Source organism: Brachyhypopomus gauderio, chromosome 4 (genome assembly GCF_052324685.1).
Source record: "Brachyhypopomus gauderio isolate BG-103 chromosome 4, BGAUD_0.2, whole genome shotgun sequence".
NCBI classification, from domain to species: Eukaryota; Metazoa; Chordata; class Actinopteri; order Gymnotiformes; family Hypopomidae; genus Brachyhypopomus; species Brachyhypopomus gauderio.
This window is the reverse complement of record NC_135214.1, coordinates 25,849,518-25,875,169: the sequence shown is the minus strand read 5'-3', so window position 1 is coordinate 25,875,169 and position 25,652 is coordinate 25,849,518. Positions and strand designations below refer to the sequence as shown.

Below are 25,652 nucleotides of genomic sequence, written 5' to 3'. Positions count from 1 at the left end.
TTAAGTGTAAATCTTTTAGATTTGTTTTGATTTATCCATGATCTGGTACTGATCTAGCTGTGATGCTTCTACAAGCAGGCTTGAATACTACAGAAAGTTTCCCCTGAACACATCTTACATCCACATCTCGGACCCCCACCCACCCTGACACTACGCCGACCCCCACCCCGTTGGGAGTGTGTGAAATCTGCAGCGTCTGCTGAATGTTGTGTACTGATATGTAATATAACTAGCCGTGGCTAAATATAAAGGTCGCTGTCATATTCTCCAGAACTCGGATTGATGGAATAACCACAGAATTCAGTTCATTTCTCATTTGCGTATTTCGTACCATTAGCGTCGACCGAGATCATGTTCGACGATTTCATTCGTTCACAGTCACAGTTCACATGAAAGCTTCTTATTCTGAAGTGTGTGTGTGTGTGTGTGTGTGTGTGTGTGTGTGTGTGTGTGTGTGTGTGTGTGTGTGTGTGTGTGTGTGTGTGTGTGTGTGTGTGTGTGTGTGTGTGTGTGTGTGTGTGTGTGTCCGTATTTTCTGTGCTGGATCAGGCCGAGCACTTGCGCGTTTCCATTCACGACATGGACTGAAATCAGATATCCGTGAGAATACATTAAAAGGTGCCCGAAACAGGACGTATGGCATTCGGTTTTTTAGTTTAATTACTTCATTAAATACAAGTTTTAAATCCTTGGGCAACCAGAACACATTAATAGCATTACCAATTACGTTTAATTATTATTCGTATTATCATCACTATAACTGCAGTGCAGTAGTAGGCGTGCTAATGTTGGTGCGGTCCCAGTCGTGCGTGTTTATCCCGGGTGAAGCGCAGGCGGAAGAGGCGTTACAGGCGCGCTGGAAATGGCGAAATAAGACCGAGTGGGCTACACACAGAGAGGAATCTACCGGGTGAGACAACTACGCCCTTCCTTTACACTACATGAATGACTACACTGCACAAAGTGTGAATTTGTGGGTTTATAAAAAATATTGTTTTTATTTCTCCAATCTCATGATGTCCACTTCCGTTTAATAAATAAATAACCACGGAGTACATGCGACTTTCGCTGTGGTTGTTTTCTTGTGGTTTCGGATGCATTACCGTGACAAACAAAGTTCGGTTCGGTAAATCATTATTATCGAGTTGAACTCGTTTGGGGGCAAAGGTTGGTGGAGTGTTGTGTTACTGCAGCGGGAACGCCGATGTAAACACCGATGTCTCATAAGGCCTGTTCACTCTCCGATGTGTTGGGATGTTTTGTGAGGAGTTATAGTCAGCGGCTTCCCTTCTTAACTTCCCAGTTAACATTTAACTTTTGTTTTCGCAGTAGTCTACAGGCGTCCTGTAACTAGCCGCCTGCGGTTCCGCGGGACATGGGGAACGCGAGCAGCGACAGAGGCGGTTCGGCCCCCAGCGAGAAGGTCCAGTGGCGGGAGGGCCGCGGGGCCAAAGATGGAGGCCGGCCCAAACTCCTGTTGGACAGCGTCGAAGATACCGACATCTTCCAGGGAGATGATGCCAAGGTGATTTGTGGTGCTTTGTCTGCTGTAGGTTTACGCTTGTCTGACGATGTTCGGTGCTGTGGCTGGCAGACCCACATGTCATACAAGTGTGTAGGCCTAGACCAAGTTTGTGTGGAAACCATACTGGAAGATGCTGGAGAAGGAGGAAGCGTGCACGCTGCCCTTCCCGGACTGGAAGAGGTTTGGATCCTCCGGGAACCTGCAGTTTAGTCCGTGCATGCTCGCAAGACTCGTCCTGGCGTGAACGACGTGAGAAAGCAACAATCGGATCCGTTTCACAAATACTTTTCGTTATTTACTGCTTCGTTAGTTCTTAATAGTTGGACCAGCTTGGAGGAAACCATCTGTAGTCAAAATCTCACTCGAATTCAGAACATCTAAATGATTTTCTGATGCCACAGTGGCATCCGAAAATCATTTAAGTGTTGTAAAAGAGATATACGTTTATCTATTTTAAATCAGTTGGCTGAGTTAGAGGGAAAGTTGTGTTTTTAAAGTCTCCCAGTTTGTCACATCTAATTATATAGACATATTAATATAACAAAAATTACTATGAATAACTAAATTCCAAGTGCGTGATGAGACACGATATTGGGTTCACGAGAACGAGACTTTAAAATATTTTAAAGAAAACTTCAAAGATGACAAATATCTCTGGAAAGTTTTATTTGACAAACTCAAAAATGCAAAGTCAACAGGCTTCTCTCCGCTAAGACCGAGTCTGAGACTTAACTGTCTCAAGAACTACACAGGAATTTCTAGCTTATAATTGAAGCAGTGTGTGAATCAACAGAACCACTTTCCACAAATTGAATATTAAAAAAAAAATGAGGTAAATAACAAAATAAATACAACATTTCTTAGTCCTATATACAGTTGTGATCAAATTTATTCAACCCCCAATGCTGCGAAGGGTTTTATGGAATTCAGTGCACATTTGTAATTGTGTTCATAATGAAATCTTACAAGGACTTGTTAAAGAACTAAATGCAACTAAGATAGCATCAATTTTTTTTGTCATAAAGTATTAAATGGCCTTTTTGTGATTTCTTCATTGACACAATTATTCAACCCCTTTACGACTACCACTCCTAAGAACAGAGGTTCATTCCAGTGTTTTCCATCAGGTATTGAAAACATCTGTGGATGTCAACAAGCAGCAATCAAGCATGATAAGCACCAATTAGGCAGATTTAAAAGGACTGTGATACTCAGCTCCTTCTAGACATCTACTGGTGTGTTTCCAAGCATGGTGAAGGCAAGAGAATGGTCCCAGAAGACAAGATAAGAGGTTATTGCTCTTCACAAGAATGGCAATGGATATAAAAAGATTGCAAAGTTGTTAAATATTCCAAGAGACACTATCGGAAGTATCATTCGCAAGTTCAAGTTAAAGGGCACAGTGGAAACGTTACCTGGTCATGGCAGAAAGAAGATCCTGACCGCGACTGCTGTGCGCTACCTGAAGCGTAATGTGGAGAAAAATCCCCGCGTGACTGCTAAGGAACTGAAAAAAGACCTGTCAGATGTGGGCACTGAAGTTTCAGCTCAGACAATAAGGCGCGCACTGCATAACGAAGACCTCCATGCCAGAACGCCCAGACGCACCCCCTTGCTGACTCCAAAGAACAAGAAAAGTCGACTGCAGTATGCCAAAAGTCATGTGGACAAGCCACAAAGGTTTTGGGACAGTGTACTGTGGTCAGATGAAACTAAATTAGAACTGTTTGGGACAATGGACCAGCGCTATGTTTGGAGAAGGAAGAACCAGGCTTATGAACAAAAGAACATCTTGCCTACTGTGAAGCATGGCGGGGGGTCAATTATGCTTTGGGGCTGTTTTGCTTCTAATGGTACAGGAAAGCTTTAACGTGTGCAGGGTACCATGAATTCCCTTCAGTACCAGGAGATCTTGGAGGAAAATGTGATGGAGTCAGTCACAAACCTGCGGCTTGGGAGACGTTGGACCTTCCAACAGGACAATGATCCGAAGCACACATCCAAGTCCACTAGAGCATGGTTGAACATGAAAGGCTGGAACATTCTAGAGTGGCCATCGCAATCACCAGACTTAAATCCAATTGAGAACCTCTGGTGGGACCTAAAGAAGGCAGTTGCAGTGCGCAAGCCTAAGAATGTGACTGAACTGGAGGCTTTTGCCCATGAAGAATGGGCTAAGATACCCATAGGTCGCTGCAAGACACTTGTGTCAAGCTATGCTTCACGCTTGAAAGCTGTCATAACTGGAAAAGGATGTTGTACTAAGTACTAAAAAATAATGTCACTAGGGGGTTGAATAAAACTGATAATGATGTGAGCACAGTAAAGACATTTGTGGTTATTCCATCATAAATATTATGTTATGTTTGTCTAATTTATAAGTGCCTCTTTGATATAATTGTAAATAAGATGACTGAAATGATCAAAATCAATGTCAAACTGGCCAAAACACTTTATTTCAGTGGGGGTTGAATAAATTTGATCACAACTGTAGTGCAAACAATAAGTGTACACCACAACCAGTCATATTAAGTCTATGCTTAAAGTGCAGCGACAATTCTTCAAAGACAATACAGAGCTAAGAGATTGATGCCATACAAAATGTGAGCGTGATGGTGTATTTTGGTTCCAAAGTGTGGAGGAGTCGCCTGTGTTTTCCACTACATAAAATGTCCTCATATCAGCTCAATGAAATTGTCGTGGCTCTGGTACTCAACTGTGGGAGTTGAGGTCCAAAGGCATTTGTGAGTGTTGAGTGTCCTAGCCTCACTTTACTTACAGGCATGACTGGCCTAAGTAGACAGCCATGGTGGTGCTGTAAGTGTTTTTGCATAGTGCTTATATTAGCCGCGGTGTACGGCATGAATTCTAATTACAAACGCTTCGGCGTTGTCCGTAAACATTTATTGTTTCAATCTGGAACTCAGAATGCAGCCAAACATACGACTTAAAAGTAGCGGGTGCATCTACTATTTGAATTTCATCCAACTCCCAACATAACATTACACTGGCTGCTACTAGCAAATATCCTCGTTAACTCGTAAGCTGCATTACAACACTGCCTACCTCTTCAGCCGAGCTGTTGCACTCGCTGCCGCCGTGTTGCCACATCCCTCCGAAAAAGTTCATACTACCCACCGGATTGTTTTCTCGCGAGACAGATTCAAGCACATCGAGAAATATCGTTGCAATCTCTCAATCTTGTGTCACAAGATCTTGTCACACCTCTACTAAATTCTGTTTGAATATTCTTCAGTTTGTCCTTCAATCCTGTGCATACTTTTCAGAAATCACATTCACAGCCTCGTGTTCAGGACTGCATACAAAGACCAAATACCGTCGCACTTTAATAACTTTAATAACTAAGTGTATGAATAACTCGCCATGTTAGTTATTAATTTGAGTGAGTTTGAGTACCTTAGTTACCAAACTTGGATGGAGTGGAGACACACCAGACTGTGCAGTGCTGCCCGGAGCCGTAGTTTAACACTGAGCTTAATTCTGACCTTGCACACCCTCCCTCAGGAGTTCCTGGCATGGCAGAGGGACATGGAGTCCGACTCTAGCTGTCCCGCCCCTGATGAGCGTCCCACTGTGTTCCGGTGGTCTGGCCCAGCCAAGGACGTCTGCGTGTCTGGCTCCTTCAACAACTGGGCCAGCAAGATCCCTCTATCCAAGAGGTCACATGGTTATTAAGCTCGGGACATGTCTGTCTGCTGCAGGGGTTGTGGGAGCCTGGGTCTCAACGCTGTACCTGGGTGCTCTCTCAAACTGGTTCAAATTATGCATATATTACTCATATTTTCACATATAGCCACCAGGGGTCACTGTTGGATCAGTCATGGCAGTGTTTAGCTGATCTATCTTGATAGAAGCGTTTCCAGCCAATACCTACCCCATCTTAAATGTTTGATGCTGCCAATTTAGTGCCTTGCATCTGATGATAAATTAACACTAAAATTCTCTCTGTGTCTTGTTTGTAGTCATAGTAACTTTGTGGCAATACTTAACTTGCCCGAGGGGCGGCACCAGTACAAGTTCTGTGTGGACGGACACTGGACGCTGGATCCTGCACAGGTACAGCACTTCCTTTGTGTATGACATCATTTCCTTTCTGCCCTATAGTTAGTGTTTGACCCAACTCTCTACCCACTCCTGTAGTGTCCTGTGTTCTCAGCCATCTACATCGTTCGTCTTAACATTGTTTCACTAATAACATGTCTTAATGTTTCTCAGCCTGTAGTGACCAGTAAGTCTGGCATGGTGAATAACGTCATTCAGGTGCGTAAGACGGACTTCGAAGTGTTTGACGCTCTGAAGACCGACTCTGAGAAGTGTGCTGACGTGTCAGGTATGGAGGAAATGCCACGTGCTTTATAAACGTGGGGGGTGGAACGTGTCCTGGTGAGTTATGTATCTCTCTGTCTCAGATGTGTCTGGGTCTCCTCCTGGCTCCTACCAGCAGGAAGCATACTGTAAGGTCGAGGACCGCCTGCTCACCCCCCCAATCCTCCCCCCACACCTGCTTCAGGTGCTCCTCAACAAAGACACCAGCATCTATGTGAGTATCTCAGTAAGCAGCATCTTGGCCGGGGATGCAGGACGACCCGAACGTCTCACTTGGACGAAGGGCGTCCTTGACGTGTTGTGTGTTTGTACTAAACAGTGTGACCCAACTCTGCTTCCTGAACCCAACCACGTAATGCTGAATCATCTTTACGCCCTCTCCATCAAGGTACAGATTAAATCCCTCTATTCTCAATTGTGTCTGGTATTTGTCTCCTGTTGCTGTGGTAGTAAGGCAGAGTCTGCCGTTGCCGGGCCATGTTGACTCACTTCCTCAACGTGTGACCCTTATTCACAGGATGGTGTGATGGTTCTCAGCGCAACTCACCGCTACAAAAAGAAGTATGTCACTACGCTGCTGTATAAACCTGTGTGAACAGAGCACAGTGGCCATTTCAGACCCCACTGTATAATTCTGCTTTATCAGCACTAAGACACGAAAACGTATGTGACCAAATCAACCCTCACAAGGAGAAGCACACTGGTGGTTCTGGGGGTTTGGACAAGGGGACCAGGAATGTGGGATGAGATCACCTCATTGGCTTTGGGAAGGACTTGTAGGGTTTGATGTCTTTTTGACCAAACATGCTTTCAACTTTGAGGATTTTCCAGCCAACACTTTGTACAATGTACTTTGTTTTATTACTTTTTTCAACATAATTACAACAAAGTCAAATGTGAAATAAAGTTGACTGTTGATTTCACCCGTGAGGTGTCACACTGTGGATTTTACCCTTGTGCTTAGTGTGTGAGCAGGGCAGGATTCTGTGTTCTCCCTGTGTGTGTGTGTGTGGTGTGGGGTGGGGGTCAGTCAGTCCCTGGGTGTACCCTCACAGATGTATCTGTAGGGGAGTGTGCAGTCAGCATCGTTCCACAAGCTCCGCTGCTGTGAGAGTATGGGGTGAAGCTGCCCACAGTCCTCCCCGTTCACGCGAACGTCCCAGTCGTCTGGCTGCCCTAAGTCCCAGAAGCTGGAGGTCAGATGCAGGGGAGGGTGTTAGAGCCCTGCAGCCATCACTGTACCCACTGTAGACTAGCTGTAACAACAGCAAACACCAGCTTTGCTTCAGATGACCCAATGGTATAACAGCTTACTGTTCAGTTGATTTGAAGTCTGTTCCATCCACCCAACTCCAGTCTCCCTCCTCCCTCTCCACCAGACCAATCCAGTAATGTTCATTGCGACTAACAATTTGGGAAACGTAGTCCTGAGATAGAATGAGAAGAAAAAATACCACGATGGATGGTTCATTTTCAGCTTTCTGCACTCTCATATGTGTAATATTTGAAATGTACTATTAGTCCTTGTTTCTCCAGTCGTACCAGTTCATCAGCGTCGTTCACCACCAGGAGGTGCGCCCTCTGCTTGTTACAGGCATCTTCTGCTTCGTGCCACTTTTTCCTCAGTCTGGACAAAAAGTAGCACTTGCCTTTATAAAATGTCCAGTCCTCTTCACAGGCACCTACGCACACATGCACACACGTGACTGCTGTGAACAGCTGCGTGCGTGTGCTGATGTGTGTGCTGTGAACAGCTGGGTGGGTGTGTGTGCTGTGAACAGCTGGGTGGGTGTGTGTGTTGTGAACAGCTGGGTGGGTGTGTGTGCTGTGAACAGCTGGGTGGGTGTGTGTGTTGTGAACAGCTGCGTGCGTGTGTGTGTTGTGAACAGCTGCGTGCGTGTGTGTGTTGTGAACAGCTGGGTGGGTGTGTGTGCTGTGAACAGCTGGGTGGGTGTGTGTGTTGTGAACAGCTGGGTGGGTGTGTGTGCTGTGAACAGCTGGGTGGGTGTGTGTGTTGTGAACAGCTGCGTGCGTGTGTGTGTTGTGAACAGCTGGGTGGGTGTGTGTGTTGTGAACAGCTGGGTGGGTGTGTGTGTTGTGAACAGCTGGGTGGGTGTGTGTGTTGTGAACAGCTGGGTGGGTGTGTGTGCTGTGAACAGCTGGGTGGGTGTGTGTGTTGTGAACATCTGGGTGTGTTAGCAGCAGAGAGGGCGGGGCCCTCACCTCTCAAGGGCAGCAGGGTTTCACGGAACGGAAACGTTCCTGTGAGAGAAAGAACAAAACAGATTTACAGTCTAATATCTGAGAGGAACACAGACGGGGTAGAGAGTGTGGGTGAAGAGGAAGGAAGGAAGGGGCCAGTCTTCACTGACCTGTCTGAGCTGGCTTTACAGACTCCCTGACCGCCTGCAGGGACAGCGTGACCTCAGACACCTGCTTGTTCACCTGGGAGACTGAACATCAATGAGAACAAGTCAACTGACACCCAAATTCCACTATTATTACAGATAAAGCAGATTTTAAAGTCTCTGGGAACAAGACAGATTCTGATCATTTTAAGGCTAAAGATAGCCATCTTCAGTTAATGATGAGAGCTCTTCTATCTATACTATGTCTTTTTTGAGAATGGACTTACATTTAACTCCAACTGTAATTGTTAGTATTAAGAGGAAGAGAGAAAGTATTCCGAACATGATGAAAATCATCCTGTTGTGTCTGTCTGAAACACAAATGCACAACAGCCCTTTTATCAGTTTCAGTTTGTTTATTGTCATATTTCAAGAGTACCGGGGTACAGTTGAGTGAAAAGCTTAGGTGCAAATTCCCACTAGTGTGTGTGTGTGTGTGTGTATATATATATACACATATACACACACACACACAGTCATGCCTGACTGTATTCATACCCCTGACACATTTTGACTTAAATTTACTTTTATTTAACCAGAAATTATATTTCTGACTGGAAATGACACAGGCATCTCCCAGGAGATAATACGATGATGTACAAGAGGCATCATTGTGGGGAAAAAATATTTCTCAGCTTTTATTCACATTTGAACAAAAAATGGCATGTCAAATTATTCATCCCTTCTCAATAATTAATAGAAAAGCCTTTATTGGCTTTATTACAGCAATCAAATGCTTCCTGTAATTTTGCTGACCAGCTTTTTGCACGTCTCCACTGGTATTTTTGTCCATTCATCTTTAGTGATGAGCTCCAACTCTTTGAGGTTGGAGGGTCTCCTTGCCATCACCCTGATCTTTAGCTCCCTCCACAGATTCTCAATTGGATTCAAGTCAGGACTCTGGCTGGGCCACTGCAAAGCATTAATGTTTTTGTCTGCTAACCATTTATTCACCACTTTGGCTGTGTGTTTTGGGTCGTTGTCATGCTTAAATGTCCACTGGTTCCCAAGGCCAAGTTTCTCTGCAGACTGCCTGATGTTGTTGTTGAGAATCTTGATGTATTGCTCTTTTTTCATGGTGCCATTTACTGCGATCAAGTTCCCTGGTTCATTGGCTGAAAAACACCCCCAAAACATTAGGTTCCCACCACCATGTTTGACAGTGGGGATGGTGTTCTTAGGGTTGAAGGCTTCTCTGTTTTTACACCAAATGGTGGTCACATCATTGTGGCCAAACAATTCAATTTTTGTTTCATCTGACCATAAAACAGAACACCAGAAGTCTTCTTCTTTGTCCAGATGATCATTTGCAAAGGTCAAGTGGGCTTTTGTGTGCCTTTTCTGGAGAAGTGGTGTCCTCCTTGGTCTGCGTCCGTGGAACCCAGCAGTGTGCAGTGTCCGTTGGACTGTCTGCCTTGAGATGTCGCCACCAGCAGAGCCCAGATTCACCAGGATGGCCTTGGTGGTGATCCTTGGATTTTTCTTCACCTCTCTCACTATTCTCCTGGCCAGCACATGTGTCACTTTTGGCTTCCAACCACATTTTCTGAGATTTTCCACAGTGCGGAACTTCTTGTATTTTTTAATAATACTTTGCACTGTAGCCACAGGAACTTGAAAACATTTTGATATGGCTTTATAGTAGTGATGGGACATCTGAAGCTAGGCTTCGAAGCGTGTACCGAGTAAAAAGGGGCGTGTCCGATGAAGCCCCGCTTCGGAGCTTGTGTCATGTTGAGCAAAATCACGTGATCAGCAACAAACGAGGCCTCGCATTACATCAGCCACGTCATTGCTTCATTTTGCGTATCGTTTTTCTAAATAAAAGCGCTATGAACCCTGTTGCTTCGTGTTGTAGTTAAATTTAAAATCTGGAACGTTCTAAATTCTTTTTGTTTGATCAGGATGTACATCAGATTCACACATCAAAAACAGACTAAAAACCATTGGAAGAGGCAAACCTTATTTGTAATGTTAAAAATATTTTACATTTGGCAGACGCCCTTATCCAGAGCGACTTACATTTTATCTCATTTTTATATAAGTGAACAATTGAGGGTTAAGGGGCACCTTAGTCATGGCCTCAGGCAGGGGCGATTTTAGGATCTGGTCTTTAGGGGTGCCCAGCCCCCAGTGCTCACAGAGGCACAATACCAAAGTATTGCGCAGGTGCAGAGCAAGTTTTTTGCATAATATAATGTTTAAAAAATGTGTTGAGCCAGGGGGTGCTAAGCAACTTCACGGTGGTGCTCTAGCACCACTAAAAATACCCTAGCCTCGCCCCTGGCCTCAGGCCTGGGGATCGAACCCACGACCCTCCGATTACAAGCTCAGTTCCCTAACCACTTCCCTTCCCTAACCACCAGGTCATGACTGCCAAACCAGATCTAGAAGCCCCAAGAAGCAATTATTTTAAACACATTCTGTTTTTAAAAAAAATCAGTTTCTAATTCCAAATATTCAGTCACTCAACAATCACTCAATTCCCAACATAGTAAAGTACAACATATCTTCATTGTCAAATACGTTCATGACATACAAGAAAACCCAACACAACCACTAATGGTCAAGGATTAGATTGGCTACAAATCATTTTAATAATTAAAACATGACAATTAAGTATGATTTAATTGATTCTCCTGTTACTAAACATGAGTTTGATGGAAACTTTGTGACAATATTGCATTTACACATTGTTGAAAGTATGATCCAACTGAATGACGAGGCTGTTACAGTTTCACCAGCAGATGTCACTAGTGAGTGATGAATGAAGCCTCGAGTAATGAACCTTTTTGCAAAGCAAAGGGTTGGAAAACTTCATTGCTTCAAGAGGCTTCATTTGCCCATCACTACTTTATAGCGCTTTCCTGACTTGTGAGCAACCACAATGCACAGCCGCAGGTCCTTAGTGAGCTACTTTGTCTTAGCCATGATGACTGTCCACAAACCAACTGCAGAGAGCTGCTGGTTTTCTCCTGTTGAGTTGATTAAAACAGCTGTTCCCCATGAATCAGGGTAATTAGGATGCTTTAAAACAGCTTGGACTATTTGGAATTGTATAGAACTTTGGATTTCCCATATACTGTTATACTGTGATATGTTTCAAAGGGTATGAATAATTTTGGGCATGCCCTTTTTTGTTCAAATGTGAACAAAAGCTGAGAAATATTTTTTCCCACAATGATGCCTCTTGTACATCATCGTATTATCTCCTGGGAGATGCCTGTGTCATTTCCAGTCAAAAATATAATTTCTGGTTAAATAAAAGTAAATTTAAGTCAAAATTTGCCAGGGGTATGAGGGTACTTTCGGGCATGACTGTATATATTATATATATATATATATATATATATATATATATATATATATATATATTAGGTCTGGCTTCCAAACAAGCAAGCAGGAGTCCACGTTCTGCAACAGTTTCGACGTACTCATGCTGCGCGAGAAGCCCCAAGACTAGTCTAAAATGACATTGACGTTATAAATCCCTGCTGATTGATGTCAGAGTTTTATGCTCCTTAACTCACTGTGTGTGTAAAGAGGTTGATGGTGGCGGTGATGATTCTCGGAGTCAGAGGAACTGAACTTGTCATATCCAACAGATTCCATCTCAGGAAGACAACACAAACACAAGACGATACAAACACAAGACAACACAAACCAGCATTCAGAGTAGTAAAGGTGGTTAAGGCAGGGGCAGATCTGACCATTCCTACAGTAACTGTCCCTATAGGAGGCAGGCAGACATGCACAAACATTTTCTATATTTGAAAAGATAAAAGCACAGCAGCTACTCCATCGCTCCTCAGACCTCACTCCTGTTCACTACTCCATCACTCGTCAGACCTCACTCCTGTTCACTACTCCGTCACTCCTCAGACCTCACTCCTGTTCACTACTCCATCACTCCTCAGACCTCACTCCTGTTCACTACTCCGTCGCTCCTCAGACCTCACTCCTGTTCACTACTCCGTCGCTCCTCAGACCTCACTCCTGTTCACTACTCTGTCGCTCCTCAGACCTCACTCCTGTACACTACTCCATCGCTCCTCTGACCTCACTCCTGTTCACTACTCCGTCGCTCCTCAGACCTCACTCCTGTTCACTACTCCGTCGCTCCTCAGACCTCACTCCTGTTCACTACTCCGTCGCTCCTCAGACCTGACTCCTGTACACTACTCCATCGCTCCTCTGACCTCACTCCTGTTCACTACTCGTCACTCCTCAGACCTCACTCCTGTACACTGCTCCATCACTCCTCAGACCTCACTCCTGTTCACTACTCCATCACTCCTCAGACCTCACTCCTGTTCACTACTCCATCGCTCCTCAGACCTCACTCCTGTTCACTACTCCATCGCTCCTCTGACCTCACTCCTGTTCACTACTCCATCACTCATCAGACCTCACTCCTGTTCACTACTTAAAATGCCATAACAGTTTACAAGTTGATACTGTTTATACTGCCACTACAGACGTCCCCACCATGGTGTCTTTCACTGAGCTATTAAAGCATCTGTAGTCATTAATATGCACATACCATAAATGTAGGTGTAAACAAATCTTCACAGCAGGGATTTGAGTTGAAACAGCCAGAAATGTGCTATAAACAAAGGGTTCAAGGGGACAGCCCCGATATGCTGAACATTAACCCGTAGATCAACAAAGTATCAGACATCTCCCAATACAAACGTCCTTAATCATAACCCATGGACATATTAAGGTACATGCTAAAACCAGGAAAATGTCTGACTAAAACACTTCTAACAGTTCTAACTTCTAACATACAACGTTTGACCATTTAGCATAAATACATCAATATACAAGGCATTATATTTTGATTGATATAAGCCAATATACAAGTTAAACAGATCAGACTTAAACAGATTGTTCATATGTTGATAAATCTTTAAAGGGAATTCATTTTTCTCCTCCAAAAGAGCATTGTAACGACCCCTTGCTATTGAAATGCTGCTCTATCCACAGGCATTCTACTGAAGGATCTCTTTGGGTCATGTTAGCTGTACTATAGCTCTATTGCTGTGAGCAGCTTCTGTAAAGTCTGGGAGGCCAGGAGAGTCTTACCTTCTGTTGAGAGTGGGCTACCTTAACTGTGCTGTCTGCTGTCTCTCTGTCCCTCTGTGTCCACACATGTAGCTTCTGCATAAACCACCCATCACCTCCTGATCTGCCCACTCTGTGCAGGATTAACTCCTTCCATGACCTGTGAAGGTTCTGTGGTACAGTGCAGTGACACTGGTGTTTGCAGGTAGGAGGGAGCAGGTCCAGTTTTGACTTGGAAGGCATGCCTGGGTGTTTAATCCAATGTGACTGACTGCAGGAAGGAACTGTATGTATGGAACACTGCAGTGGACTGTTGTGTGAGAGCTTGGGAAGGTTTAGTACAATTTGTGCAGCTGCATGGTTGTGTGTGAAAAGAGGATCAAAAAGTTCTGAAATACTCAGGCCAGCCTGTCTAGCACCAACAACCACGCCTCATTCAAAGTCACTAGCACCATAGAAGCATGCAGTGGTGATTTCCTCATCTCAATTTATTGAAGCAAAAGCAAACAGTGGAGGGTATACCCCAACAATAAATGTTAACAAAAAAACTCATCATGTGCCCTTAAGCATCAAATACAGCTTAATGTCTAATGCTGTTTACTTATTGTCTCATAAGTCAACGTATTGTCTGCTGAGTCATGGCATCCCACTCTTCTTGAAGGCCCTCCGGTCACTGAGCTTCTGGGCTACAGTGTTACGAGCCTCTACACTAATCAACTCTGCTAATCCAATAGGTTTTACATGGGATTCATGAGGTACCCCAGTCTTCAGCAGCCGCTCACTAATGACACAACCTCTGTGAGCTGGTGCTTCATCGTCCATGAAGATCAAAAACAGCATATAGGCTACTGAATAAAACACAGCAGGTTAAAACATATAGGCCACACTGGTTAAAACAAACCGCAACTCGAACTTATGTTTTGCCTAATGTGTCTGTTTGACCTGACTGCCAGCAGCAAGCAGAAAAACAAAATGTCAGGGTCAGGTAGCCTAAAAAGTGTTCTGTTCAACAATAAAGTATTTAAGTTGATCAGTTGAAAACATTTAATTTTCAGTTTATTAAACTTAATTGTTAGTACATTTCAGTGTGTAGAAATGTGAGTATGATAGCAATGCAATAAAACCTAAATTTATGCACATTGAAATTAAATAGTAGATATAAAAACCGGGTTTACAAAGTGTCTGAGGATTACTGACTCTGCATATTGATCCATGTAAAGTGCGTCTTCTTTCTTGGACATTTTATGTCTGTAAATAAAAACTGTAGCCTTAATCTGTTAGCTCTCCTTATGATTACTTGTTAAAATTGTGCACCTCATACTGCAATACTAAACACAGTTTCTATTTACAGCTTCTGCTCGTCCTCATATCCACCTGATTTGACTGTGTTTTGTTGTTACACGTTGTTCCATATAACACATATCATATCGCTTTTGCAGTCACTCAGCAATAAAATAACAGTTTAAACCTGAAGCACGACGTTTTAAGAGAGGTTACGATTAGGCACCAGCTCTGTAGGCGGCAGCAAAGTCAAAACGTCCCGTCCGGACGCGTCTTTATCGGGCCACTTCCGCTTCTGCCAGTCAGTCGTTTCCAGTGTAATTTGAGGTAAAATGGCCACGCTCGGACGGTTTTCGCAGCTTGTCTCGCGGTCAGCTTTTTTGCCCCAGAGTCGTCGGTTGTCAGCTGTAGCACACGCTGAAGATGGAGGTATGTATTTAAGACCTGGTGTAGTAAATGGAAGAACTGCCAGGGATGGCTGTTGTGAACGTCCCGGACGTTGTAGTTTGACCTTGTTAGCTAGCTGGCTAACTGCAGCGCGCATATACACATCCATCAGGGCGAGTGTAAGACGTGTGTGCGTGTAAGACGTGTGTGCGTGTAAGACGTGTGTGAGTGTAAGACGTGTGTGAGTGTAAGACGTGTGTGAGTGTAAGACGTGTGTGAGTGTAAGACGTGTGGGGGAGTTGTAAGGTGTCCGTGTTATACGCCAGTGTGGCTGTAAGACGTGTGTAGGTTAGACGTGAGGGTGGAAGACGTGTGTAGGTTAGACGTGAGAGTGGAAGTAAGACGTGTGTAGGTTAGACGTGAGGGTGGAAGTAAGACGTGTGTAGGTTAGACGTGAGGGTGGAAGTAAGACGTGTGTAGGTTAGACGTGAGGGTGGAAGTAAGACGTGTCTAGGTTAGACGTGAGGGTGGAAGTAAGACGTGTGTAGGTTAGACGTGAGGGTGGAAGTAAGACGTGTGTAGGTTAGACGTGAGGGTGGAAGTAAGACGTGTGTAGGTTAGACAGACGTGAGGGTGGAAGTAAGATGTGTGTAGGTTAGACGCCAGTGTGGCTGTAAGACGTGTGTAGGTTAGCTAGCCTGGTAAGAGTATCTGTGGTTGGCTTGAAATTGGATCTGTTTAACTAGGTTGGGTTATTTTTAAGTCAAGATCATAACCTTGGCTAGCTAGCTAACCTTCATTACCCAGAAGAAATGTTGGAGAATAGACCTAGAGAATAATGTACTGTTAATATAATGAGTTATCTGTCCTAACGGGACAGATGCATGGATGAGGCTGCAGCACCAAACTCGGTAATGTTATCTAACACGGTAAAAAATATTATAGAGCTAAATTACCCGTTTGGTTTGAAAATCTGATTTAACATTATACACCAGCATAACTACTAGATAGCTAAGCTGTTTTCTTTTTGTTTGGTTTAAAGCTTAGTCAATTTGGGTAAAATAGGGTTAGGGTTGGGCTAGGGGTGCACGATATGACGATATAAAATCGTGAATGGCGATAACGAGTGGAGAATCGCAGGCGATCTACCAAATTAGAGAAAACGTATAGATCGCCTTTGTCAATCAGCTCAATGACTTTTTATGCTGGTTCCCACCGATGCGTCAGATGTAGGGCGTAGGACTGGCCAATCACAGCGAACTGTGCGTCTTCCACGCCTCCATGTTGTGTTTGTAAAAACTAAAAGTGGACAACCATGGCTGAAAGCCAAACCGAGGAGCTGGTAACAAAGAGGAAATTTACCTCTGTAATCTGAAATTGATTCGGATTTTCTTCCACTGACCAAGACCAAACTACAGCGATATGTAAAGTGTGCAAAGAACACGTGAAAACGTCCGATGCCAGTACAACAAATTTATTCAATCACTTGAGACGTAGACAGCCCAAGTAATATGCCGAAAGTGAAACAATGCGGGCAGCCGTCTCACAAGTGACCATAGTGCGCGACTCCGCCACACCTGGTGCGAACGATATGTGGTAGTATAAAGAAACACCCCTCAAAAACGGGGGAAGGAACATTTACTTGACGAATTTTAATGTTGCTTTGTGTTTCAGGCTTGAAAAGTGCTGGAATTTAGGCTAAGTAGCCTACTTGAAAATGCTTGAAATTGTAACTACTTCGTTTCACAACAAATATCTGTCTGTCTGAACAGTTCTCTTGTATTACGTTAACAAATGTAATTCCAGCACGAAACAGAGAACGTGAAGACGTTAAGATTGGGCATTTTGAAAATAAACCACCATTAAATAATGTGATAAAAAAGCGAATTATATCGAATCATTTTGACTATGTATAAATATTTAACTTTAAGTTTAAAGTGCTATTTAGTGCAATCGTGCACTTTAACAGTGTAACTGTGCGTCACACCGAGAGCGACACGGCGACCGGAAGTCATTCATTTTCAATGAGAGTGAGCGACACCCAGCAACGCGACGCGAAGTGAGCGATTCGAGCGACGCGAACAAGTTGAGCTTGGCTCAACTTTATGCAAATGAGCAGTGACGCGCGGCGGCGACTACCAATCAGAAAGTATGTTTGCACCCTCCTCCGAAACCGCACCTCTGACTTTGGTTCCTACTGATTATTTGTTCCGATTGCAAAATGGAGGAGAGATTAATAGTGGCTGTCTCTGGATGTCCCGCACTTTACGATGTTTATTTTTGGAGGGAATACTGTTCATTTGTTAAACATCTGCAATAAATTAGCGTATACCCGATTGTTGGTTATGATTTTTAAAATTCCTGTTTGATCTTCGGGTCTGGGGTAAAAAGTAAAAAAAAATACATAAACATTTTAGGTTTATATACTATATGTGTTTTATACACACACTATGTTTTATACACGCACTCCTTTATAATCGTATGTCCTGTAATCAATAGATTAAAATAAATACTGCGTCCTGCTTTAAAAACGTGATTTGCATATCTGTCACGTGCTGCATGCAGGCGTGATGTTGGACACGCCCCCACGCGACTCAATGCTGGCGACTCTGCGACGGAGAGCGATTTTATCGCTTTCGGTGTGAACGCACAGTTAGGAACTGCGTGACGCAGAGCAGGGAGACAGACACAAACGCTAAGGAGAGCGAGATTTATTGAATGGAACTCCAAAGGCAGAGTCGTAATACCGGGCAGGGGTCATAACAGGTAGGCAGTCCGAACATGAAATATAAACGGGCATGGTGGCACAAAGAACAAAACAAGGCAGGGGAAACAAAGACTAGGCTGAACGTAATTACGATGAAGACAAAAATGAAACAGTTAAATCCACTAGAGCACGAACGAGGCAAGAGAATAAACAGGTAAGTAGCACAAAATAACCGATACCGACATGGGAGACACGGGGACTATAAATACATTGAACTAGACTAGAAACAGGCAGGGTTGCCAGGTCCTACAAAAATATCCTTCAGCAGCCTAAACTAGCCCAAAGTAGTTGACGGGGGGTGGCGAGTGTTTAAAATGGAGACAAATTAAGAATTATATCGCGATCGATTCTTTGTGTTTACTTGTAACCCCCGTGGTGGCCCAACTCAAAAGTAGCCAAAAAACCACACCCCGCGACTCCAGAATTTTTACCCGCGGCTGGATTTTCAAACAAGCCCAATTTGGCGTGAAAACCGCAAACCTGGCAACTATGGAAACAGGTGAAGACAATAACGACATGGGCGTGGCAGATGTGGGGAAACCATAGAAACACACAACAAGACGGGCTCAAGGAGCAGGGAACAACAGACACGAGGAACAGGGAAACCGGAGTTACAGCTAGGAGAGGGGGGCGTAGCCCTACATGACAGTGTCACGTGTGTTGTTTACATTTTTTGTTTACAATGTTTGCACATGGAAAATTGCAATATTATTCATTTAAATCTGCTTAAAAAGAAAGCTTTGTAGCCCCAATTTTTTTTTTTTTTTTTTTATTTTTGCATGGAAGATTGTGATAAAAAATCAAAATCGTGATTTTATGAAAAAAGTCGTGATACAATTTTTTCCCATATCGCCCCCTAGGTTGGGCTATAAGTGTTTTTACTAGGGTGACATTTCACAGTAAAACGGGTAGGTTAGTTATCTAGCTAACGTTCACACAAACCTCACTGTTTCTTTGTTTATTTGTTGTTTTCAAGCAAAGACATGGAAGATCCTGACCTTCGTGGTGGCTTTGCCTGGAGTCGGCGTGTGCATGCTGAACGCCTTCCTGAAGTCGCAGCACCACAGCCACGACCAACCAGAGTTCGTCCCCTACCCACACCTGCGCATCCGCAGCAAGGTGCGTAAACTACGCATTAGAGTTAGGGCTTGGGTCGAATGTGTTCTGCTGCGCATCTACAGCCACGTACACTCTCCATCTCCACTGCTGAAGGCACATGTTTTCTTATGTAAAGCAGTTTACTCTTGGCCATAAATCAACATAACTGAATAAAACTTACCTGGGGTCTTAATGTGGTTGCTGATTTAAGATTACATACCAATATAAGCTTTTTGGAATATTTGTAGTAAGAAGCAGGCTCCACCATCCAACGCTACAAGTCTGCTCCCCATCCACACTGCACCAATGACTCCCTGTCTTGTCTGAACTTATTTGATTGGGTTTATAATAATATTGCTTATAATCCAGAATCAGCTCAAATGGGTTCTAGGCCAGACCCTGGGGTCTGTACTGTTTTTGAATGCATGGAGTTTATAGGCTTCTATGTCTACATACCAGTGTTTGCCTTAGATATTCTGTTTTGTCTGGTAAATACTCCTACATACAGTAAGCATGATGGCCTCCAATGATGCATTTCTTGCTCAATTGTCCTAGTATTAAGTAAAGGTGTGTGTGTGTGTGTGTGTGTGTGTGTGTGTGTGTGTGTGTGTGTGTTCGTTCTGCAGCGTTTCCCCTGGGGTGATGGTGTCAAGACACTCTTCCACAACTCCCACGTGAACGCTCTGCCTGACGGCTACGAGGGCCACGAAGAGTGAATCATGAACAGCTTAATCTCCGTGGACCAGAGGGCTCTGTCCCCTCTCTTAATGTCTGGATCTGCTTCCACACCTGGACCACCATCCCTCCATTTTACACACAGCCTGTTGAAATGGTCACTGCTCTAAAGAATGAGCAGCTAATGAAGTTATTCATACCAAGACCACTGTATGACCTTGTTTAACCTTAAATGAGAATAAACACGTATTCCATAACTGAATCCAGCAGTGTTGAGTTTTTTTCTTACACATGGCCGCTGCACGGTCGACGCGCGCCGCGTTCTCGTTAGTCACGTGACCCTGTTCTCGCCTTACGAGACTCACATGACGCTTTTCTTGTGACCCGCATTCCTCTTCCAAGTCCGACAAGTTTTGAAAAAAAAAGTTAAATGTTAGCAGGAAAAAGGGTGTATGCTATGTTAAAGCACTCGCGTACATGTTTTATTCGTATTTGAATCAGTCGTTAATTGCTACTTCGCTGAAGAATCGGTGCGGCTGCACTGCTGAGTTTGCTGAGCCGCCCTGCGCGTGCAGGTGAGTGTATCAACACAACTAATGACGTTCAGTATAACTACAACGTTTAATTATAAACGTTTACAATCATAACATGTATGAGGAAGAGGAAGCTGTTTTGTGCGCTATTTGCCATTAGCCCAGTTTGAGAACTAGACGCGACTTCCACGTTGGTGTAACGCTGGACTGGACGACGCCCGTGGGCAGTAGGAGTTACAGCCTGGTGTCCCGATCTGCAGGACCCGGAGAAACATGAGCCGCAGCTACTGAACAAGACGGAGACCCAGTGTGAGTGCTCCGAGTGGTCCACATCCGCCGATGGCCGAGGCACGTACGGAAACACGACGGTGAGAGCGCAGGTGGTGTCATCAAGTGCCGTGAAGGCGATAGGTTTGGTGTGGAGGTACCGGTACGACCCCTGCAGCGCCGCAGGTCCGGTGTGTGACGAGACTGCACATGTAAGAGTCTTAATGCGGGGATGGTATCGGTACCGACACAGGTCAGGGTGCATGAAAAGGTCGTATCTGTGTGTGTGTGTGTGTGTGTGTGTTCTTGTTAAAATGCAGTTAATGTTTAGCACTTGAGACGCATTTCCAACACAGCATCGAGTTCGAGTTTTGTGTTTCTCCGTAAGAGTCATTCATGTTTGTCCGTTTTTCGCACGTTTTCAGGTTCAGCTGTTTCTTCCTGTACGATCGCTCAAAAGTCCAGGAAGAGGGCGATCTCACCCGGGCTGGGATATGCTATTTCTACCCCGAAGATGTAACGTGTTTTGTTTAGATCGTAAATATTAAACAGCTTTTCTGCCTGTTCATCAATTATCCTCTCCAAGCTGAAGTATGTATACTTTATTAGGATATTTAGAAGTGCAGATTAGCACGGAGGTGAAGGTTAGATATTCTCAAAAAGTACAGCAAGAATTTCTGTTAAAATGTCACACAAACATTAAGATGGATTCACATGATGTGTTGTGGGGTTGCAGACGCCTTTAGAGGACCAGGAGCTGCTGTGTGGGCAGCTGGCTGGGGTGAGCCGCTGTGTGTCGGAGCTGTCACGCTCGCCTGTCCGCCTGCTTCGCCTGCGTAAGAGCAAGTACGCTGTTCGCATGAGAGACCCTTTCCTCTGGGTATGGACTCTTCACCTGTGTGTGTGTGCATGTATGTGAGATGTGTGTATATGTACTGATTTAATGGTACTACTTTGTGATTTGTTATCCAGGACAAATTCAAGTTGTCCAGGAACTCTGAGAATTAAAATTCCTTTTAAAATCAAAACTGAATCAGTTCCAGAACTCCACCATTTGATCAGTGCCCCAATCCAGCAGTACTGCCACTGCACTACTGCAGAGATGTTCAGTGTGTTTGTTCAGGTGTAACAGTATGGCTTAGAGTGAGTGTGTTCAGGTGTAAAAGTATTACTTTGAGGGAGTGTGTGTTTGTTCAGGTTTAACAATATGGCTTAGAGTGAGAGTGTTCAGTGTGTGTGTTAAGGTGTAACAGTATGCATTTGAGTGAGTGTGTCCAGTGTGTGTTCAGGTGTAACACTATGCCTTTGAGTGAGTGTGCTCTTTTCTCTTCCCACTGTCAGGCGCTGAACTGTGTTGCTGAAATTCCTGATATTAGTGTGTGTGAGTTCCTGGATCAACTCATTGACCTTTTCTGTTTCTACAATGGCCCAGTCCAGCAGAGCTACCAGGTACATCTGCACTTCTGTCCTGGTTTTAACTGTGATGCTTCGTCTGACCGTGGGAAGGTTAACAGACTCCTTTACTGAATGACAGACTGCACGACAGACATGACAGACTTGCCCTTGTGTGCTTTATCCACCAAAATGTTCACTCCGCAATTGTACATTAGTGTGACATCACAGCTTAAAATGGTCATAAATAACATCCAAATATCTTAAAAACAGCATGCTTACTGCATCAGGAAACAAGAAGTGGGTTTGTCCTCCTCTGAATGATATGATTTTGCTGTGTCGGCCCAAAGGCGCCATGACTTTGCTACTTGTCTCTGCAACGCAGCTGCACAGCCGAGGGGAGCTGGCCCTGCGTTGGGCACGCTGTCTCTCCCACCTGCAGGGCGGCACCACTGAGCTGCACCACATCTTCAGCTGCCTGAATACCGTCGACTCCACACGCGTATGTCTGACGTGGCAGGCAAAAGTAACCGTTCCAGCATCTGTTGTTTATGGTGTTATCTGTGCGGAAGCTGATGTCTGCTGCTCTACCTCTGTGCGCTGCCCACAGATTGACCCCCTGTTGCTGTTGAAGGCAGCTCTCATCTTGCAGGCATGTCAGCGCTGCCCTCTAGTGTTGGCAGGCTGCCTCCTCTACCAGGGCAGGTGGGTGCATAATACAAACTTTACACATTTGTCTAATTTCTTGATGATGCTGTTTTCTTCTGCCATACCGTGAAGGACTTCCGTGGGGTCTCGAAAAACACAACCAGGGATCTTCCAGTGATTATAAATCTGCATATTGTCTGTCTGTCTGTGTGTGTGCGTGTCTGTACAGAGTGCTGAGCACACAGATGCCTCCAGAGCTCACAAGGAAGGTGATGGTGCAGGAGACAGAGACCTACAGCCAGGTAGAAACCAGCCACTCAAACCAGTATAGCCGTACCTGTTCCAAAATAAATGTACCTGGTGCCAGAGCTTAGACCCACCCCTCCACAGGAAGACGGGCTGCTGGCCAATGGAGTGTGCTTGTCTGGGGCCACGCCTTCTTCCAGCACAGTCACAACAACTGTATTCCTGACCTCCTCTGAACTACACGTGTTGCAGTGCCACCCAGTGGACAACTCCTGCAGGTACTAGTCTTCAACTCTATAGCTCAATTGGAAGAACAGAAAACAGCACAGTGACCCTGCTCTGAAATGTAGGATAATGTGTAAGAGAAATCATGACATCATGCAGAGATCAGAGAGTGAATAATACATCAGATGCGTTCAAACAGAACCTCAACATTGTTGTAAGTTTAGGTTTCTCAGGCTTCTGTGTCTTTTTGCTTCATCAGATGTCATTGCACTCCTCAACCTCCGGACCAGCCCAGAAAGACCCGCCTGCTTTCACGCACTCTCTCTGACATACCAACCACTGAACTGGACCCTGCTGAATTAGACTCCGCCTACTGTCCACCTCCAGTCTATCAGACAATGTCCTCCCCTCCCTCCTCCTCCTCCTCTGCTTCCTATAGTCTGTGCCCGTCAACAGTCAGCAGTCTTAACTCCACTATGATGAGTGAAACAGAAAGAACCCGTTCTGACTCACAGGACCACAGCTTGCCAAATGGGACCCTGCCATATAAGGTCATAGAGAGCGTTATGTGTGAAAGTGGCAGTCCCATCAGGTCAGAGGATGACAGGAATGAGGCAGAGGGTTTAGAGGCAGAGGGTTTAGAGGTCACAGTAAGCAACACATCAGGGCAGGACAGTTCAGCCCAACACATCCAGGAAGTGAGTGAAGGAGTGAGGGAGGAGGTGAGGGGGGAGGTGACGGAGGTGAGGGGGGAGGTGAGCAGAGACATGACGGAGGTGAGGGGGGAGGTGACGGAGGTGAGGGGGGAGGTGAGCAGAGACATGACGGAGGTGAGGGGGGAGGTGAGCAGAGACATGACGGGGGTGAGGGGGAAGGTGAGCAGAGACATGACGGGGGTGAGGGGGGAGGTGAGCAGAGACATGACGGAGGTGAGGGGGGAGGTGACGGAGGTGAGGGGGGAGGTGAGCAGAGACATGACAGAGGTGAGGGGGGAGGTGAGCAGAGACATGACGGAGGTGAGGGGGGAGGTGACGGAGGTGAGCGATGAGGTGACTGAGGTGAGGGGGGAGGTGACGGAGGTGAGGGAGACGGAGGTGAGTGGGGTGGAAAGGCGTGGGGACTATCGGAGCCCCTCACAAGCAGCTCTGGTGCCACTGCTGTTGTATCAGCACAGGGTGAGAGGTCTGGTCCTCTCCCTGTTGGTGGAGCGTCACTTCAGCACAGACGACAGGGAAGATGTGGTGAGGACCTCTGTGATGACCTGTGTGTGTTTGAGAATGAGATTTGTGTGATTGTTTGAGACAAGGTTGTACACCATGGGTGTGTGTGTGTGTGTGTGATTGCTGCAGTGCTTCAGTAGTTTGGCGTCTCTGAATGGGCTGGAGGCTCATCTAAGGACAGCCTCCACTGGACTCCCAGGCCCACTAGGACCCCCAGGGGCCCAAGGGCCATATGTCTTCACTCACTATGACTGCATCCAGAACACTCTTACCAGTGAGTCTCTCTGTCTTACTCAGAAACTCTCTCTCTCTCACACACACACACAGACATACACTATGCTCCAGGTTGTTGTGACGCACGCTATGGAGGTACTACAGGGTGATATTGCTGTGTAAGGTCTGACGTGGGGGCTCCTGTTTGGCAGGATGGAGTAGTACCAGGGTGTGGAGTATAGTACCAGGGTGTGGAGTGTCAATGTATTAATAGAAATACTGTGTATTAATAGAAATACTGTTATGTGATTAATGTTTGGTATGTGTGTATGCATGTATATGTGCATGTGTGTGTATATGTTCTGTGTGTGTGTGTGTGTGTGTGTGTGTGCGCGTGTTGCTGTGTGTGTGTGTGTATGTGTGTGTGTGATAGCGAATGTGTCTGGCCACTCCAGGTCTCAGGATCCTTTTGTGAAGGCTACAGCCCTGCTGCACTCACATTTCTCCCACATGGACACTCTGCAGGAAGCCATTGTCAGGTGTGTGTGTGTGTGTGTGTGTGTGTGTGTGTGTGTGTGTGTGTGTGTGTGTGTGTGTGTGTGTGTGTGTGTGTGTGTGTGTGAATTGTTACATTTTCACTCAGTGGAGGTGGAGTCCTCTTAATCTGTGTCAGATATGTGCTGCCTTGCAGAGAGATTGTAATGTTAGTACTTTGTAATGGTGGTACTTTGTAATGTTGGAAATTTGCAATTGCAGGAATGCCAGCGGTGCTGTGTATGCTACTCGCACAACGGCGCAGGAGACCTACTTCCTCCAGCAGGGGGCATCTGCCAGGAACTCTGGGATTCCGAGCGTGCAGGACAGCGCTTTTTCACTACCGAGTAAAGCCCGGCGGCGCTTACTCAAACACGGGGTGAACCTGCTTTGAGCACTGCGTGCTGTCGGACCGCTATGTATTACGTATTTATGCTTAAATTATGTGTTCTCACATCTCTTTGAGATACACACACAACTCAAATGCACATTATAATACATATCTGTGATTATGCATTAGGTATATGTAAATCAAGTTTGTTGCACTTCCTGTTGTCTGAGAAACCACAGTTCAGAGTGTATTATAACAGTTATTAAGCTGCATATGAGCCGCTCGCACGCGGTGTCTCTGACCACAGCAGCTACAGTAGGCGAAGCTCATTACGCACGTGCGATCCTCACGGAGGTGGAGCTTGCGGTTCTTACTGGTTAAAGCGTCTATAAAAGCATGTTTTATAACTGATTTTATAACGTATTTCTAATAAATGAGTTTAATTATCATTTGTTTGTATACGGATTTGTGCTGTCCGCGTAAACTCG

General features: G+C 45.1%; 4 protein-coding genes across 11 annotated transcripts; 3 read left to right on the top strand and 1 right to left on the bottom strand.

Annotated features, from left to right (window-relative positions):
• Positions 1-782: 782 nt before the first annotated feature.
• prkab1b (protein kinase, AMP-activated, beta 1 non-catalytic subunit, b) lies at positions 783-6,802 on the top strand. Of its 3 annotated transcripts, none has more exons than XM_077003347.1 (8): positions 783-910; positions 1,330-1,525; positions 5,051-5,205; positions 5,509-5,602; positions 5,762-5,876; positions 5,956-6,086; positions 6,192-6,260; positions 6,390-6,802. In XM_077003347.1, exons 2-8 carry the CDS (start codon positions 1,376-1,378, stop codon positions 6,465-6,467), a joined length of 792 nt encoding a protein of 263 aa, XP_076859462.1. In that variant the 5' UTR covers positions 783-910; positions 1,330-1,375; the 3' UTR covers positions 6,468-6,802. The 3 variants fall into 3 exon arrangements, with proteins under 3 accessions (XP_076859462.1, XP_076859465.1, XP_076859464.1); XM_077003350.1 differs by lacking the exon at positions 783-910 and adding an exon at positions 954-973; XM_077003349.1 differs by lacking the exon at positions 783-910 and adding an exon at positions 1,075-1,228.
• Positions 6,792-13,824, bottom strand: LOC143512719 (hepatic lectin-like). The gene is made up of 8 exons (XM_077003342.1): positions 13,369-13,824; positions 11,811-11,892; positions 8,508-8,591; positions 8,245-8,325; positions 8,096-8,134; positions 7,415-7,554; positions 7,187-7,299; positions 6,792-7,062 (listed from the first exon to the last, which is right to left on the bottom strand). The coding sequence occupies exons 1-8, from the start codon at positions 13,588-13,590 to the stop codon at positions 6,903-6,905; spliced, it is 921 nt and encodes a 306-aa protein (XP_076859457.1). The 5' UTR covers positions 13,591-13,824; the 3' UTR covers positions 6,792-6,902.
• A 1,073-nt stretch (positions 13,825-14,897) lies between these two features.
• Positions 14,898-19,817, top strand: cox6a1 (cytochrome c oxidase subunit 6A1). The gene is made up of 3 exons (XM_077003356.1): positions 14,898-15,057; positions 18,759-18,901; positions 19,507-19,817. The coding sequence occupies exons 1-3, from the start codon at positions 14,961-14,963 to the stop codon at positions 19,594-19,596; spliced, it is 330 nt and encodes a 109-aa protein (XP_076859471.1). The 5' UTR covers positions 14,898-14,960; the 3' UTR covers positions 19,597-19,817.
• A 101-nt stretch (positions 19,818-19,918) lies between these two features.
• Positions 19,919-25,227, top strand: hps4 (HPS4 biogenesis of lysosomal organelles complex 3 subunit 2). Of its 6 annotated transcripts, none has more exons than XR_013130511.1 (14): positions 19,919-20,130; positions 20,249-20,456; positions 20,781-20,871; positions 21,092-21,235; positions 21,697-21,804; positions 22,133-22,249; positions 22,358-22,452; positions 22,625-22,697; positions 22,786-22,919; positions 23,126-23,588; positions 23,895-24,107; positions 24,216-24,360; positions 24,755-24,838; positions 25,056-25,193. XR_013130511.1 is itself a non-coding variant. In XM_077003333.1 (14 exons), the coding sequence occupies exons 2-14, from the start codon at positions 20,428-20,430 to the stop codon at positions 25,225-25,227; spliced, it is 1,890 nt and encodes a 629-aa protein (XP_076859448.1). In that variant the 5' UTR covers positions 19,919-20,130; positions 20,349-20,427. The 6 variants fall into 6 exon arrangements, 5 of the variants coding, with proteins under 5 accessions (XP_076859448.1, XP_076859450.1, XP_076859447.1 ...); XM_077003333.1 differs by having other exon boundaries at positions 20,349-20,456; positions 24,733-24,838; positions 25,056-25,227; XM_077003335.1 differs by having other exon boundaries at positions 23,916-24,107; positions 24,733-24,838; positions 25,056-25,227.
• Positions 25,228-25,652: the final 425 nt, after the last annotated feature.

Bases quoted from the DNA above. Each gene is read 5' to 3' on its own strand.
- LOC143512719 (XM_077003342.1), bottom strand. From the start codon at position 13,590: ATGCCTTCCAAGTCAAAACTGGACCTGCTCCCTCCTACCTGCAAACAC. The intron at 11,893-13,368 runs GTAAGACTCTCC...TGTCTTCCTGAG, and splicing joins TAGCCCACTCTCAACAGAAG to ATGGAATCTGTTGGATATGA. The intron at 7,063-7,186 runs GTAAGCTGTTAT...TCTGACCTCCAG, and splicing joins GACTTCAAATCAACTGAACA to CTTCTGGGACTTAGGGCAGC.
- hps4 (XM_077003333.1), top strand. From the start codon at position 20,428: ATGGCCGAGGCACGTACGGAAACACGACG. The intron at 20,457-20,780 runs GTGAGAGCGCAG...GCACGTTTTCAG, and splicing joins GCACGTACGGAAACACGACG to GTTCAGCTGTTTCTTCCTGT. The intron at 21,805-22,132 runs GTACATCTGCAC...TCTGCAACGCAG, and splicing joins CAGTCCAGCAGAGCTACCAG to CTGCACAGCCGAGGGGAGCT.
- prkab1b (XM_077003347.1), top strand. From the start codon at position 1,376: ATGGGGAACGCGAGCAGCGACAGAGGCGGTTCGGCCCCCAGCGAGAAG. The intron at 5,206-5,508 runs GTCACATGGTTA...TCTTGTTTGTAG, and splicing joins AAGATCCCTCTATCCAAGAG to TCATAGTAACTTTGTGGCAA. The intron at 5,877-5,955 runs GTATGGAGGAAA...TCTCTGTCTCAG, and splicing joins GAAGTGTGCTGACGTGTCAG to ATGTGTCTGGGTCTCCTCCT.
- cox6a1 (XM_077003356.1), top strand. From the start codon at position 14,961: ATGGCCACGCTCGGACGGTTTTCGCAGCTTGTCTCGCGGTCAGCTTTT. The intron at 15,058-18,758 runs GTATGTATTTAA...GTTGTTTTCAAG, and splicing joins AGCACACGCTGAAGATGGAG to CAAAGACATGGAAGATCCTG. The intron at 18,902-19,506 runs GTGCGTAAACTA...TTCGTTCTGCAG, and splicing joins ACCTGCGCATCCGCAGCAAG to CGTTTCCCCTGGGGTGATGG.